We start from the raw sequence: 17,318 nt of genomic DNA, 5'->3' as shown, positions 1-17,318 counted from the left end.
TTTTTATCCAATTTGAATAAATAACTGAATCTGACTACACTGTTCAATGATTACGATTAATTGGAATGTATGTACCTGACTTTTGTGAAGTGCCTTGAGACGACGTGTTGTGAATTGGTGCTATATAAATAAACTGAATTGAATTGAAACTGAATTATTTACATTCTTCATTCTAGCAACAGTATACTTTTACTTACGTAATCACATGTTGCATGTTAAAGATATTAATATACTAATATGTAATAGCTAACTCAGAAACATAAGACTTGTGACTTATAGTAATAATGCTCATTTAAAGTTGACTGCAGTGCTACATATTCATTCTGCAGTACCTTGGAAAAGTATTCATACCCCTTGAACTTTTTAACATTTTGCCTTGTTACAACTGCAAATTAAAATGTTTTTTCAGTGCGTTTTTATGTGATAGATCAACACAAACTAATGCATAGCTATGAAGTGGAAGAACAATACATGGTTTATTTTTTTATAAATAAAAATGTGTGTGGCATATATTTGCATTCATGAGTCAGAAATACCCAGTTCAGTTTCAGAGCTAAATCCAACTAAGAATATACAAGTCTTGCTGTTCGAGACATACCCTAAAATACTTCCAGCTGTAACTGTAATTAAATACATAATGGCTCAGGGGGACTGATTATAAATGCATGCAACACTTTTTAGATTTAAAATACCTTTAAAAGCAAAAACATGTGCAATTTTTCTTGCACTTCTCAGTAATGGGCTATTTTGTGTTGGTCTTTTGCATAAAATCTGAATAATATACTTTAAAGTTTGTGGCAGTAATGTGACAAAATGCAGACAATCAAGGGGTTCGAGGCACTATATTTGTTATTAGTAAGTATGAACATTGTGCCAACTCACAACATATATTGTCTCAAGACACTTTACAAAGAAAATTAAGAAAAGACTCAATTCAATGTAATCATATAGACAGATTCCAAGTCCATACATAGTACATACTGTCATTATCTTTGCAATAGATCTGACCCACATACAGAGAACACTCCAGAGAATAGAATGAGTAAAAGATTGTTTATTTGGAAGATGATAATCAGGAACGTAATGGTCGAAACTTTCACGGTATGGAGAGAGGGGAAGAGGTTGAGTGAATACAGTGATCAGAAAGTAAACGAAACTGCCAGCTTGATGCGAATCCAAATGAAGACAAGAGATAGGATATGAAATCCACAGGGCGTAGATAAGCTTGATCATTCAGAGTAACTTGCGGAGAAGTAGTCAGTACACAGTGATCTACATCCAAAGTTTAGGCTTTCAAAAAAAGGAGCAAAGACAAAGTTACACGAGGTTGAAGAACAAAGCATAAACTTAGTGTTTGGCTCAAGCTTTTACCACCGGTGGCATCGAAGTGCTGGCAGCCTCCTGCTTAAGTACTCCTCAGAGTAATCAGTGGAAATAAGTTGCACCTGTCACCCAGCACACCTGAGAACTCCAGCACCATCTGAAAATGAGCACATGTAGCAAGCACAAAAACACAAACACAACCCAGATCCTGACACATACATTCCAATTGATCCTAGTTATTAACTAATGCAGTCAAATTCAGTTTTTTATACAAATTGGTTAAAAGGTTTTCTATCTAAGGAAACCCAACAGATTGCATCAAGTCGCTAACTTGCACCATTCACCCCACCTGGAATTGTGTTGTTGACTTTGCAGTACAGCAAAAAGGAAAACTCCCCTTTAACAGGAAGAAACCTCCAGCTGAACCAGGCTCAGTGTGAGCAGCCTTCTGCCACAGCCAACTGTGGGTTTGAGGCGACAGAGCATACACCCAAAAAACACAGGATCCAGGAGCACGGATCCAGGAGTACTTTCTATGTTAAAAAAAGTAAAATGTTAAAGGCAGTAGTAGCTCTTTTAGTGGCTTCGTCTAGTAGAGAAACATGGTTAAGCAGATGGGCTCTGAGCCAGTTTTCAAGTCTATAGGATGAAAGAGAACACATACAGTTAGTCACAGCAAAGGCTCAGCCAATAGCCATGGAGAGAGATGAGTTTAAACACTTAAAGACAGGGCCAGGTGTATCATCTATAGAAGGAAAACATTAAGTTGTTGGCCAGATGATGCCCCCCTCCATGAAGGGGTCACAGCTAAACACAGAGCCAGGCCAGGTGTACAAGAAAACAGAGGGACCATAAAGTTAAAAGTTAAAATAACAGCAAATAATGCAAAATTGGAGAGTAGTAGAAGAAGGTAGCAGAGTATGGGAAAGTGGTTATTAAGTCTTACAGCAGCCTAAACCTATAGCAGCTACAATGATAGCTGCTATAGGTAAAAAGATAGTTATTGATAACCTAAGCCACTCCAACCAGCTTTGGCAAGAAAGGTTTTAAGCCTAGCCCTAAAAGTAGACAGGGTGTCTGCCTCACATACTAAAACTAGGAGCTGGTTCCACAGGAGAGGAGCTTGACAACTAAAAGATGTGCCTCCCATTCTACTTTTAGAAACTGTTCGAACCATCAAATTTTATAACAGGACACGTCACCGATAAACGGCAGGACAGGTTTTGACTGTAGTTCTGTGTTATTAACTCATTAACTGCATTAACTGAGACCATGCCATGTTCTCACCGTGTGTGTGTGTGTGTGTGTGTGTGTGTGTGTGTGTGTGTGTGTGTGTGTGTGTGTGTGTGTGTGTGTGTGTGTGTGTTCGTCGACAGATTGCAGACACTTACTCCATCGTTTGTAAACCCCAGAAAAAGAAACCCCCCATGGAGCACAATGGAGCAAAGACCCTCCCGCGGTCCTTCGGAGGGGACAGGGGAAACCGTGGCCGAGGCAGAGGAGTCCAGGGGCAGGCCCGATCTCAGGAGGAGCCCTGCTATGAGCCAGTTGGGGACCGGTCCTGGTCCTCCTCTGTGGCCGAGTCAGACCCTGCATACGCTACTATTGATGCCCACAGGCAGCGTGAGCAGGGGGCAACCAACAACAGTACAGGTGGGGGTAGCGCCACTCTGAAGAGAAAGAAGCAAACCCCTCAGCAGCAACAACATCAGGCAGTATCAGCAGCACCACAAGGCTCAGGGCCCAGTGCTCCTCCGGTTAGAGGCCTCCCTGGTGGGGAAAACTTCTATGAGACCATCAGCGATGTAAAACAGGGAGGCAACACCTCTGGCACCACCACCATCTTCACCTTCAACGACGGGATGGAGATGTATGTCACGGGCCTGTAGCAAGCTGGTAGAATCCACTGGTGCAGATTCCAGGGATCTTCCAGCAGGTTGCTGTACATAGACATAGGCCCTCTACAGTCAATCAACATGAAGATCCATTTTGTGTTGGCATCAGGTACAAACAGGGTCTTAATCCAAGTTCAGACTTACTTCGATTGGTCTGCACTTCAGAACCAGCCTAAGCCTAGTCCAGCCCAAAAATGGACCAAATACATTTGAACAAAAACCCATATATATATATATATATATATATATATATATATATATATATATATATATATATATATATATATATATATATATATAACTGTGTCACTGGCCATGCTCACCCACTCGTGCATCATTTTTCATTATATCTTTATTTTTATATGAACACTGTACTCTTGAAAGAGTATGTGTTTCAACTCACAACCTGAGAAGAACATTCTTAAAATATATAAACAAAAAAGAGAAAAATGTGCATGCATTGTACAAACTCACACAATAATAGACATGAAAATAGACATTGGTAGCAATGAAAGTGGATGTTTACAGAGTAAAAGGTATGCAATCGGGTCACTGGTGCACGGATACATTCCTCATCTTAGGGTGGAGAACAAGCACATTAAAGGCACAGTTATTTGTGGTGCTCAGCTCTGCCTACGCAAACATGAAACAGGTTCTGATGCTCACTGACCTGCTGTCTGGAAAGTGTTTGCTGTGCTTTGTTCAAACACATGCCTGTAATTTGCAGGCCTGCTCAAACGCACAGAAGTAATTTAAGGTTATTGTCTTCATTCCACAAATTGTCATCAGTGTCAGTTGTTGGTAAGAGTCCTCGTGATGAAGTTAGAATTAGAGCTTTTGCTCAATATTGCTTAAATGAGGCGAAAATTAAAAATGTACCCTCGCATTTGACAAACTGTTGCTGTAGGCATGCCGAGACCACCCTCCACACAGATGCACACATATTTGCCAGAGTCATGCGAGGTGATGTGATCAGGTCGAGGGCAGCACACGGCTTGTGCAAGAATTTCCCCAGTGTGATCATTTCCCAATGAGAGAGCTAATCTGTACTGCAGGGATAAATGAGAGAAGTATATTTTTCAAAACAAATTAGAGAAGTAAAAGTATTTCAGTACCAATGCAGGATGCGTGATCCTGTTGAGTTAATGTAATTTCTTATGCAGATTGTAAACATCTTATTTTATAGCCACTGTAATTTTGCACAGGATAACTGCCTGGCTGCTGAGCTTAGCTGTGCCTGTAAAGGATATATTATAGCACAGTTTTGATTTGCTCTGTGCACCCGAGTCAAAACCAGAGCTCCATGTAGCTCACCAGACTCGAGTTTTGTGGTTGAAATCGTAACAGAGGGCTCTCGACTCCAAAGAAATCAAGAGCTGGACACAAATATTACCATTTAGTGTCTTTTGGAAAGTTGTTCCTCTCCTTCTCCCTGGTCTTGTATCCAGCTTCTGTGCTGGGTTCTCTTCCATCACAACTAGCATCTTTCCCATGTAGCTTTGGGAACCATTAAAAAAAAGAAGGCAGAAAGAAACAAGACATTTAGGGCTTGATACAGTGTTGGGAAAAGTATTTGCCCCTTTTCAGTCTTTTTATCTTTTTGGTGTTTTGTCAAACTTAAATATTTCAGATTATGAAGCAATTGTTAATATGAGACAAAGGTAACTAGAGTAAATACCAAATGCAGTTTTCAAATGATTATTTCGTTTAGAAAAAGCCATCTAAACCATCATGGCCCTGTATGAAAACAAGCATTTTCCCTTAGGATTTTCTGTTAGAGAGAAATAATGGTTCCATCAATTAAGGCAAGTTGTCCAGGTCTTGAAGCATCAAGGTTTCCCCATATCACAACATTATCACCACCATGTTCACCACTGTTCTGCTTTCTAAATTTGTGGCTATTAACTCCCTGTGAGGTTCTCTGGAGTCCCAAAGTCTCAGAAATGGCTTTTTAAAACTTTCCAGGCTGGTAGATGTAGGTTACTTTGATTCTCATCTGTTCTTCAATTTCTTTACACATTTTTACAGCTTTTGGCCTACTTCATGATGTCAGACAGGTTCTCTTTGGGAGATGTCTTAACTCTATTAGTCTCACAGTAATCAGGTCAGGGTGTGTAGAGTAAAATTAAACCAAAAGAATGTGGTTAATGACACAAATTTTATGATATAACAAGAGGGTAATTTTCTCTTCACATAGGGCCCGGTAGGTTTGGATAGCTTTTTTTCCTTTAAAATTTGAAATCATCACTTGAAAACTGTTGTTTGTATTTACCTAGGTTATCCTTGTCTGATATTTGTGTGACAAAGAAATTAAAACAGAAGAAAGTTGTTAGTGGGTAAATACTTTTTCACAGTACTATAAAGGGATAACTTCTGAAGGATGTAGTCTACACACTTGTGGTGTGACAAGCATGCAAATGAAAGAAGGGTTTAAAAAGGTTATTAAAATAAATATATGAATGCTATTGTGTCAGAAAGTATGTAAAAACACTGTATTTTAAAGCACTGTTTAATTTTTATTCTAACTAAAGATGATACATTTGGTTAAATAGCTCTTACCACTGCCATGAAAAGAGTACATTTATGTTGTTGATGCAACTTTTCTTTTCTGCTTGAGCAAGTAAGTGCATGCCTTGATATATGGAGATGAAAACAAAATATTGTGGTACTTATCTCTTGTTTCTAATTTTCGTTGTAGTTTTTGCCATGTAATGTAAAGCAGCATTTTGTTTAGCCAAAGCTACAACTTTAAGGAGCACAAAACGAAAGGAGGAAAGGATAGAAAGGAGCCACTGGGAGAAAATGGAAGGGTTGTTTATTGTTATCCCCAGATGGAGCAGGAAAGCAGGATCGAGTCGGGTTGGGGGTGTGCACGGCTAGTGTATAGCCGGATGAAGGTCAGTGCAAATGGACATGGACTAAGAGCCCCCCCTCCTGATTTGTGTTTTTGTTTCACTTACAAGACAAGCACACAGAAATCCAGCCTCCAGTTTAGATGGGGAGGCACATTAGTGTGTACCGCCACTCCCCCTTTCTACTGCTGTACAGAGGAGGGCCCTTTGATGTCCTGTTCTAAGGGTCTCCAAGTAATATGTGGGTCGTGGAGGGGGGCAGGCAGACCCCCAGTCTCATATTAGCAATGCACCAATGGCTCATCTGTCTGGTACATGAGAAATGGCCAACAGCTGAGATGCAATCTCTCAAACAAAATCGGAAATTGCCGTCATGCTCCATGTTTTTCCTGTGTGGCTATCACCTTATGTGTTGCATCTTACTCTGAAAGAATGCTCTGATCTGAGATGCATTGTTGAACGATGTTATTCGCTGACAGAGACAAATGTTCGATGCACAAACAGTACGATGATGTAAATGTGTAAAATACTCTGTTGCTGTTCTGATGTTGTTCCAATGTAACATGCAGTATACAGTATATTTGTTGACGAAAAAAAAGATGACTATCACAGACACGTAGTACTTTGTCTATGAAAAAAGACAAAACATTTCATGCTTTCCATGCAGATACAGATGCTGTTTGTTAATTGTCTTAAAATATAAATATGGGCCAGTACTGCTGTGACAGCCGTAGCCAATGTTGTATGTTCCTAAAGCACAGGGTTTAGTTTAAAAAAAATAAATAAATATAATATAGTGTGACAGTGCAGATATGCAAAAGATTGTAATGTTTTATATTATCCTTCATAAAATATTAAAGTGAGTTTTTACTTTTCTAATAAAGTGGCACATTATAACATGCTTGTGTTACCTGGATTCTTATTGTTTTGCAAAGGGAATTCAGCTAAGCAGCAGCTCTGCAGGATTTTTCTCTCTTTCATTGTCATTAATAACTCAATTGTGCAATGATGCAAAATGCAATAAAATGTGTTTGTGTGGCATTAGGCAATAAAGCAGAAACCACTGGTGTGTGCATTCTGGATCATTGAGCAACAGATGTGATTTTATTGTAACTAACATATATTCACTGACAGTATAAGCACACCTGGGCAATGAAGTAGGGATTTCCACTGCTGGACTTCACAAAATACAAAGGTTTTTTAAACCACACTAAAGAAACAAAAACCTGGCTAATTCTGCTTGTGAATTGATGACATCACAAGAGACAATGAGGCCTCTCAGTAAACATACGGCGGATGAGAGACATTTGACATTTGAGTTTGACATAGCGTCTGAAACATTCAATATCAAGGCGATTAAGCTTATGTTTGTGAGGCAGAATTTGACTGACACCTAAGGCATGATGCATATTGCCATGGAAGGCCAAACTGAAGCAGTGACAATGAGAATTTTTAAAGAACATTAACTGGTGCAAGTCTATAAAAAATCTTGTTTGAATTTTACAATCTGATTGGTTTCTTTGCATATTTGCAACTCCGAAAATGAGTAAACAGCATATTCTGTTTGTCTTATCCTTAGGTTGTTGGGTGAATTGCCAGTAACAAATAATGGAGTAGGAGTGTGGATGTGGATTGAACTCCTTTTACCTTAACATAAAAGTTTTTTCTCACTGATGCAGACTGATGAGACTTATTTATTTATTCTTCCCTCTTGTGTTGACTGCAATAATGTTGAGGCAAGTGATATTTAAACAGCATTAACAGCCATTATATTGCAGTGATCAATTTATAAGTACTTTTAGCTCTTTTAACATAGTATAAATATGCTTTACTATGTAAAGTTTAGTATTATGGTTTAATATTTGAAGATTACCTCAGGACTCCATACTTAGTGATTCACAGGGTGATGCAGCAGTTCTGCAGGAAACATGGAACTTAAAAATCACCTTACCTGAATGATTTGGTCAACTCCTACAGTTTGTATAACTACTTGGCTCAGTAATTCCTAAAGATCTTCCACAATTAAATCTGTCCATTCCAGTCGGCCCTGGTCATCATCGGAAACTGTTTAGATGTGTTTTATTGCCAGTTTTTCCTAATACTTTCCTAAAATTTATAAAGTGTTGTCATAGACAACAAAAATGTTTTGCTACAGTTGGGCAGAATAAAAATAGCACATTTAAATGGGAATTTTTTCAAAGAAGATGCTAATAAAAAGAAAAAGAATTGGCTTATGCACAGTGTGATGTCACTACATGCATACACACATGGATGCTTTTTGGAAGCATGTAAATTATCGTCAATGAATAACAACTTTCAAAACCAATAGAAAAACTGACAATGGCACGTTGTTCTTTAGGTTCCAAACTGAGTGAGTTTTATAGAAAATGTCTCAGTAATAACTTTAAAATAATGAATTTCCAAACCTTAGGATGGTTGTTTGAAAAAAAGTTTGGTCTATTTTATGAAATATTTTCTGATCCCACTATTTACTGTACTGTAGAAGACAGCACATATAAAGCATACTGTAAGGTTGATGAAACATTTTAGAGGTACCCCTACCAAACTCATTATGTAATCAATTCAAGATTTCTGTCTATAAATATTAAAAACTTTCTCATGCAACAAGATAAACTTGTAATTTTCTGCAGAGCTAATTCATTTTAATGTTTCGCACACATTTTTTTTTTTGTTGTTGTGTCCACAGTCAACCATTATTTCACAACAACTTTACTTGCAGGGACAAAACATGATTATTTGAACAGTTTTGCTCAACAGTTAAAATAAACTTAATTCATTATCATTTGAGATCCACCATGTCGCTGTTTCATTCGCAGTTGTGTTGTTGCGCAGTTTGCTTCTGAGGACTGAAGGCTGTTTTTCTCCTGCTCTACGCCGGCTCTTCGTCGACAGACACCGGCCGGTAAACTGCTGGTCACGCCCCCTCCTGTCTTCCTCCCACATTACTTGGATTGAAAAAAAAAAAGTGATTGACACGACTGAAACAACGAATCAGAAGCCGTCTCGACGTGGACGCGTGCCAAAGTGAAATGTTTATGTACCCTACGGACCAATAGGAGCGCAGCTCAGGGGGCGTGGCATTGGTTTGGAGGAAAGAGGCAAAACAATCTTTTTATCCTCCTAATCGGGCGGCTTTTTGGATATCCTGGGCTGCGGTGGTGACGGTGGAAAAAAACTTCAGATGTAGACTAGAATAGAAGTTAGGACTCAAACAGCTCCTATCAAACTGCGACAATCCCGATAAATGTATGTAACTCCCGCAATTTGCACTAAACCGAACAGAAAGCCGACGTTCTTCCTTTAGACTCCACTCTTCCTGGCTGAATATGGAGTCCAAATGCATTTTGGAAAAGTCGTCGGTCGTGACAAGTGTCGGCGGTGTCGTGGACTACCGGTTGGGCCGCTACAAAAGCCGGGTCACAGCGATGGAAAAAAACAGCTACACACCGGGGCCCATCTTTTACAAATACGTAACGGACGGAGGCTCGACGGCGGCGGTTAAAAATGAGCGAACTTCGTTCGCCGGGAGCGGTCACTCACCGGGTGTTGGAGTGTTACAGAACGTGGAAAAAGTGAGTGACTTCTCTAAGCTGTCAAAATCACATGTATGCCCACGTAACTGCACACATATCACAGAGCAAGAGAGGGTTAACATGAGGATATAGTTTGTCATATGCCGCTAATGGCTTGTAACGGTAGATGCTCACACGAGAAAGCTACAGCTGTTAGCTTGTTATCACGTTTTTATTGGTTAAAGCGGCTTTTTAAATGGCCAGTTTCACTGAGGCGTCAATTAAAGTGTTTATGTTGCGTTTTAACCGCTTTAAATGGCGGCTCATTCTGCAAGCGAAGTTTACAGCATTAAGGGGGCAGGGACTCCAAACTACAAGGTTTACCTCCTCCCCCATGACTTCAGGGTGGAGCTACAGTGTGGGCTTCCTGGCTGCGCAGGCCCGGCTCCTTCACACAACCACGCTTTTAAATACAAATATGATTAAAACATTTTATTTTTATTTTTTGCTGCTTTGATTTAAATCACACGTTTCATGTTCAGCCCTTAGTGGCATTCTGGAAAATAAAAAAAGTAATAAAGTCAAGTCCTTTTAGCAGCAACATAGATAAAGATATAGAATCAACACATTTTAAATGCGTCAGTCAGATTTTCATTGAAGTACGACAGTTGCTTAGGTCTGTGGTTCTTACTGGGGGCGGGCCCCCTTGAGGTATATGGTTACTGTAGGGAGGGGGTGGGGAAGAGCCACAGACGGATGATTGGAGGGGAAGGGTGGGGGTATTGAAGAAAACTAGGTTAAATCAATATGATTTATTTTATAGTGTGACCATCTGCAGATGCTATACGCTGAGCTTTGTTTTCTGTGCTAAAATAAACGTGGGTCCTTTCTTTAAGAGTTGGTTCCCTAACAGTTGTTAATGATTGATGAGGAGGGAAAAAAATAGTACGTGCTGTTTGGGGTGTAGTGAACTTTTTATGGCTTCTGGAGGAGAGAGGAGGGGCAGTCAGCAAAAGATTTGAAAACGTTTGTTTATATTTACATGCTTTTTTGACAAATACCTTATAGTTTATATTTTCTGAAGAGGTTCTGTAAAAAAAATAATCAGTAATAATCCCACTAGCAGTAGAAATATGTTTTTGCAGTGAGTTCGGTGACAGGTGAAGAAAGTCTTCAGAGTTGGGAAATGCCATCAGCCACTGAGGCAGACCCACTTTTTAGCTGTTTTTAACATTTTATAACAACTGAAACTGAAAATGTTTATATCAGTGGAAACATCATAGAAGGTTTTGTGAATTACTGTTTCCATGTGCAAATGCCATTTTTACCCCCCTATTTGTGTTTTACATTAAAACAATGGGTTGTCTTTGCGTCATATGCACCTTGACAAAAACTGATTATTACTTATTATTATTTACACCAGAAATAAAGGCAGGACGAGGGTTGCTGGCAATGATATTTCAATGTGAAACATATACTAAGTACAGAGCATGTAAAGCAGTTCTGGTAAGAGTAAGTTTCTTATATAAAGGTTCAACTTTATAGAAAGCTAAAATATTTTTAGCAGTTGAGGGCCTGATTGATTACCTGCACAGCATTTCAAATACAGACCAATTTCATTGTCTGCAGCGCTGTTCGTCTCTGATGGGTGAGGTTGACAGATGAAATTAATCCATGATATGCGTTACTTTTCAATTAAGTAGTTAACGATGTGTTTAACCTCATTTTGAGGTCTACTTTCTTGCTTAAAAATATCTTAAAACAACTTTTTTGTGACAAATTAATGGTATAAAAATGATTAATTTGTTTAGTAACCTCTGCCATTACTGAAGCTGTTGGTGACAAGCCTCGTTGCACACAGCTCGGCCAATTTTAAACATCCCGGGGAAAGTTGAAAAGACCAAGACTGGCAATGGAAAAGGGGCCAGTAGTTTTCTGAAGTGTTCTTGAGCCCATGTGGTAATACCCGTTACAGAATGATGTCTGTTTTTAATGCAGTGCCTCCTAAAGGATGAAAGGTCATGGGCATTCAGTGTTGGTTCTCAGCCTTGCCACTTACATGCAGAGTTTGCTCCAGATTCTCTGGATCTTTTGATGATATTATGGACTGTAGATGATGAAATCCCTAAATTCCTTTGCAATTGTATGTTGAGAAACGGTTTTTCTTAAACTGTTGGACTATTTGCTCATGCAGTTGTTCAGTGATAAACCTCACTCCATCCTTGCCGGTGAACAACTGAGCCTTTCGGGGATGTCCAATCATTATACCAATCATGAGTCTCACCTGTTTCCAGTTAACCTGTTCACCTGTGAAATGTTCCAAACAGGTGTTTTTTGAGCATTCCCCAACTTTCCCAGTCTTTGTTGCCCCTGTCCGAGCTTTGTTGGAACGTGTTGCAAGCATCAAATCCAAAATGAGTGAATATAAAAAAAAAAAAAAAGGAGTTGAACCTTAAATATATTGTCTTTGTAGTGCATTTAATTGCATATAAGTGAAACAGGATTTGCAAATCCTTGTATTCTGTTTTTATTTCGTTTTACACCACGTCCCAACTTCACTTGTAATTGGGGTTGTAAGTTAAAACTCTTATCTTCTGCAGGTAAGATACTCTATTAACTGTTTTTAACATTTTAGCCTCGCTTAAAAATCTTGGGCGATCCTATTAATGTTACTAAATGAGAAACAGTGAAAAGAACTTGCCACGGCAATATTAGCAAATAAAACAACCTAAAAATAGTTTTTATTACATCAAATATTAGTTGCCAATTAAAATTTCTACTTTACAAATTATTTGCACTTTGACTTGAAATGATAAAAGTGAGTTCAATGTGTTTCTGCTTCATTTTCCAGACAGGCCTCAGAGACCAAAAAGACATTGGTTCCACCGGGATCCTGAAGAGGGCCAGTCCTACCCTCTGTCTTGGCACGGTCAGGCAGTTACCAGGCAGCTCCATAAGTTTGGACATCAGAAACCCAGGAAAACAGGCAGAGCTGGCCAACAGCTTCAGGGCAGCACAGGGGCAGAATGTCCCACAGGCGCAGAGGCAACCCCTCCCCTCCTCCCACATCCCAGTCCCCAGAAACAGGTATGAAAACTGAGGCCAGCAACAGTCGTTAACTCATTTATTTTTGGTTTTGTTTATGGACTGCATGGTTTAACTTAAAGATGGACAGAGGTATTTTGTTGTGTATAGCTCTTGTGCCCAAGGCTAATTTGGCTGTCACTTTGTTGTTATAAAAGCATTTGGGTCTGGCAGTTTTTGCTATCAGCTCTGACCAGTGCTCATAAGGTCTGAAGAGAAGTGAAATACACCATCTGCCCATAACCATCCAGTGGTTTTGGTCTGAATGGTGCGGGGGTGTACTGGTTAACTGACCGCATGTTTAGTGCTCCATCTAGAATAGTTTCGAAACGGTATGCCTTCAGAGAGCCAGAGTTTGCAGCCAGGGCCAGAATTGCTCAATCGCTTGACTGAAGGAAAACAAAAGGAGGAGGTAGGCTACTGATAAGTCAGTTGACTGCTTTTAGGAAAGTTTTTATCAGCGAGAAGTCAAAATATTGACTATTTTAACTGATATTATTCTGTCCTTTTTCTATTATTCAGCGTCCAGCTGATGTGTTATCTGCTCTCTTTATATCAGACAGCAAGATGAACCTAATTGTTTCAGCTTTGAACTTGTTGGCATTGAGCTGTGCATTCATTTTTGGTCGTTTGACTTAATTTTCGAATACAGTTGTATGCACAGTCTTCGTGCACATGCAGACCAAGAGTAAACAGACCAAGCATCTAGCGATAAGCCTAATGCACTGAGGAGAATATGTAACATGAAAGAGGACTGGTGCTGGTTTAGCCTTAATACTGTTAACCTTTTTTCTCGGCTATTGGTTGCTTTGTATGTCAAATCATTACCTGTTTGTCAGATGATGCTTACAGGTTATTAAGTTCCTGGAGGCTGTACAGTTACAAAACTTTTTTTTCCCCTGATTGTCTGTGACTGCGGTGTAGTAGATATTCGAAAATCACCTAAAACTGATCATTGCTGCACTGAACGCACTTGATAGTTGTAAAAGGCGTGTATGGTTAAGGGGGGTTTAAAGACTACACTCTTTTACTTCCTTCTTTACACATGACTTTTACGTGTCACTGATCATGTATACTATGTTGTGAGTGAAAATCTCCCGGGAGCCTGCAAGACTGAGTCTAGTCTTAAATCAGAGCATTCTTCTTGAAGTCAACAAAGTGCCTGCGACGGCCAGGAGAGCATCTATTTTTGTGTCACAAGTCCACGTGCTGACCAGGTGTAAAGCTGTTTTTCTTCCTTCTGCAGAGTCATAGCAATCTCAGCACACTGCTGCCACATTAACAAATTCAGCGCTGACACTATGCAGACAGTAAGAGAGCTTGCATAATATTATATAACTGTGTGGTCATAATACTGAAGCCTTTTTGTGGCACTGTTGAACTTTTATAATACTGCGGTGTCTTTACCTGGCTAAAATTTGTGTTTGTTTTGGTCTCAGCGACAAGTGACTAATTTTGTTTTTTGTTTTACAGTTAAACTGTCATAGTGATGATTCATCTTTACCCCTCTGCTGCTTGTAATCAGAACCTGTTAAACCTGGTTTGTTATAAATTGATTGTTTGTTATTCATGAAATCAATTAGTTTGTCTGTAAAAAGTTTCCCTTCGATTAATAAAAGCGCTGCGGCATTCCTGATAAATGGATCTAACTGCCACTAAAGCCTGTGGCAGCTCTTTGTGGCAGCCGAACAATGCATATATTTGGCATTTTTGTTTCATTTAGTATTTACTTAAAATGAGTGTTTGTCCTTGATACCTTTCAGAGATACTGAGGAAAAAAAACATTTGAGTCCTAGCCTGATACTTCAATAAAATAAATGCCCAGTCAATGGTTGTAAATTCAGTAGCTTTAAAGTTCAGTAAGTTTACACATTCTAGTTCATTTGTATTACATGGTCTACTGTGTTTCTCTTAACTCATTCACCTATGACGTTCTGCAGAAACTGTTTGTCTTGATAGTGAAGGAGACTTTGTCCCAACAAGAGTTTTTAGCAGGACAGCCTTTTGTTTCTATTTATGTACCCGACTAAGCACAGCTACAGTCTGCAACTTATTTGTGTTTTTCTCCTGTTGGCAGTGTTTTCATGGGGAGAAGTTTGGTGCCAAGCTAATGCTAGCATGTTTGCTATCTGTTTTGATATGACTTGTCAATAACTTGGCTCCAAACATATTTTAATTTGGTTCCAGTATGACTGAACCTACAAAAGAAGTTATCCTGCTTCATAAACTCAGTGATTTGCTTTGATCATCATAATTGGATATAATTAGTATTTTTTGGCAGCACTCTTAAGCTTTCTTAGTAATTTAAGAAGGGGATAAAGGTACATGCTGTTGGTTGATGTGTTTATGGAGGTTTTTACTGGTTTGCCGATTAAGGAAGAACTCTCCAATTCTGATTCCTGCCTGATTGATTGTTACAACTCTAAAATTATTATGAGTAGTTTTTAAAAAGGCACTTTACAGAAATTTGGTTTTGAAAAAACGTGACCTCAAGGAGTTTACTCAGTGAAAGAGTTGCAGTTCAGTGTGGGGTATTCTATTCTTTATTCCGTTGTTACATTGTTACATTGTGCAGGCGGTGCTTGAAATCTCACTAAGTTTATATGCTTTTGTGTTTTGTGGGTGTGACCAGCGCTGTCTTTGCTGCACTCTGTACCCATCTTCAGATAATGTAAAAAAAAAAAAACATTCATTTGTTTCCCAACAGATTAGGTAATACTGTTTCGGTGTCACAGGATTAAGTGTGCTTAAGGAGACTTTTTATTTGAAGAAGTAGTACAGTGTGCTTTATCTTGGTTTACTTTGCTGCATTTTGTTTCTTGTGCAAAACTCTGCACTTCCATAGCTTATTTTGTTGGTTTGCAAAAGCTGCAAAGTAGGTCACTATCCCTTTGACAAGTCTGGGCAAAGCCCTTGCAGGATGGGAGAGGAAGAGCCAATGCACCTACTCACGTGTGTGCATATTCGATTAGGACAACTAAAACCTCATGAACATCTTACAAAACCCCCACCCGTTTTGCCAACTGCACACCCTCCACGGGAGTCCTGTGTCTGATTAAGTCTCTCTTGCACTCGCACCCTAGAGCAAAGCATGCTCGACCTGTCAGTACTCATCAGCAAGGGATCCAGTGCCCTGATAAGAGAATAGAGACTAGTTGAAATGAGAAAGGAAAAAAAAACAATATGGCTTGCTGAGATGAAAAAGGGAGGGGTTACTTTATTTTGATGGGAAGAGCTTGTCTCTTATCTGTCCTTGATCAGGTACACAGTCGGCTAACATGAATGGATAACACAGAGTCCGCATAAACAGGACACCAAAGCAACCAGCAGTAAGGAGGGGGGAAGGATTTGTGGTGTAGTTCTTCTATGTTTACAGACATTCTGATTGTGTAAAAGTCAGTGGGATTGCTTGGGCAGGAGGGAGTGAAGTTCACTACCTCTCAAATTCACCTCCCCATGACACTACACTACCAGTCCTGTGCCCCCAGAGGAGCCATTACAGCTGGTTGTTGAAGGTCAGAGTCAATGAAACAGCTACCCATCCCCATTCTAGTCTGGGATGACTAACCCACATTCAAACCACCGACATTGCCGCCTGAGAAAAGCAACTCACTGCTTTTCTTCTGGTTGCTTTACTTACATTTCAGTAGTTTGATCTTGTTAGTGTTATCTCTAGTTAACAAAACTCCTTCTGAGCTTGATTATCAGTTTCCAAGTGGCACGTTAGCCCCCATATTTTTTACTCTTCCAACTACAAGAGGTAAAAGCTTTTGCACTGACAGGCAAGAGTGAAAGGTCACCCCCAATGAATGGAGTTACGCAGGAGGGGAAGTCTGGTAGGTCAACCTCAGGATCTGGGTCGCAGAGCTGTGCAGGCAAACCGCAGATGATAAGTGACAGCTCATCATTTACCACTGCAGCTTTATTATCTCCAGATTGAAAGGCGGGTGGACAAGTGAGGAGCTTGTCTCTAGTACATTTTTTGAATATGTAGTATCAAGTTTGTGGCTGAATAAACCAAGTGACTCTAAATAATTCAACTAATAGAAGCTCAGTTCAGTTCAGTGTATTTCATTAGCGCCAATTCACAACAAATGTCATTTCAAGACAGAAATATATAATCAAATCAGTCCAGACAGATTAAATCATTGAAATATGTTCAATGTCAATCTTAGTTTTAATTTAGTGCGGTCATGTTCAGTTTTTAACATAAGTTTGTTGCTCATCCTGAGCAAGCATGTGGCAACACTGGAAAGAAGTGACAAATTGCACGTAAGAATCAGTTTTTCAGTACGTTTCAGTAACATGTTTGTGTGAGTCTAGTGGTGAAATTAATCAAATGCTGTTTTGCAGGAAATAAATTACTGTTAATACGGAGGGCAGTAGATCCAATTCAGCCTGATTTGTTGCAAAATTACTTTCAAGTAGACAAAGTATTTGATACCACCATATTACCTATTAAACTGTGCACAGATGTAAATAAATGCTTTAGACTGTACATCTTTTCCTCAGTGGGTTGTCTCTTAAGAACAGAACGAGGGGGTTATCAAGGGGAGGAAGCTCGTTTCAAGCAGTTTTGGCATCGCTGCAGTTAAATGCTTCATGTCTTATTCACCCACACTGATTGTCGC

General features: G+C 39.4%; 2 protein-coding genes across 6 annotated transcripts in view; both read left to right on the top strand.

The window, feature by feature from the left end:
• The window catches only part of LOC124855775, a 64,043-nt gene extending 57,072 nt beyond the window's left edge, over nucleotides 1-6,971 (top strand). For all 4 annotated transcript variants that reach the window (XM_047346103.1, XM_047345884.1, XM_047346032.1 and 1 more), the window contains one exon: nucleotides 2,700-6,971. In XM_047346103.1, coding sequence (XP_047202059.1) covers nucleotides 2,700-3,212 — 513 coding nt within the window. In that variant the 3' untranslated portion in view covers nucleotides 3,213-6,971. The remainder of the gene's footprint in view (nucleotides 1-2,699) is intronic.
• A 1,817-nt stretch (nucleotides 6,972-8,788) lies between these two features.
• Nucleotides 8,789-17,318, top strand: part of slc2a4rg (SLC2A4 regulator) — a 49,484-nt gene continuing 40,954 nt past the window's right edge. The window contains exons 1-2 of one of the 2 annotated variants that reach the window (XM_047346215.1): nucleotides 8,789-9,663; nucleotides 12,455-12,690. In XM_047346215.1, coding sequence (XP_047202171.1) covers nucleotides 9,418-9,663; nucleotides 12,455-12,690 — 482 coding nt within the window. In that variant the 5' untranslated portion in view covers nucleotides 8,789-9,417. The remainder of the gene's footprint in view (nucleotides 9,664-12,454; nucleotides 12,691-17,318) is intronic. The other variant, XM_047346277.1, reaches the window with a different exon arrangement.

This window comes from Girardinichthys multiradiatus, chromosome 1 (genome assembly GCF_021462225.1).
Source record: "Girardinichthys multiradiatus isolate DD_20200921_A chromosome 1, DD_fGirMul_XY1, whole genome shotgun sequence".
NCBI lineage: Eukaryota > Metazoa > Chordata > Actinopteri > Cyprinodontiformes > Goodeidae > Girardinichthys > Girardinichthys multiradiatus.
This window is presented reverse-complemented; position numbering and strand designations above follow the sequence as displayed.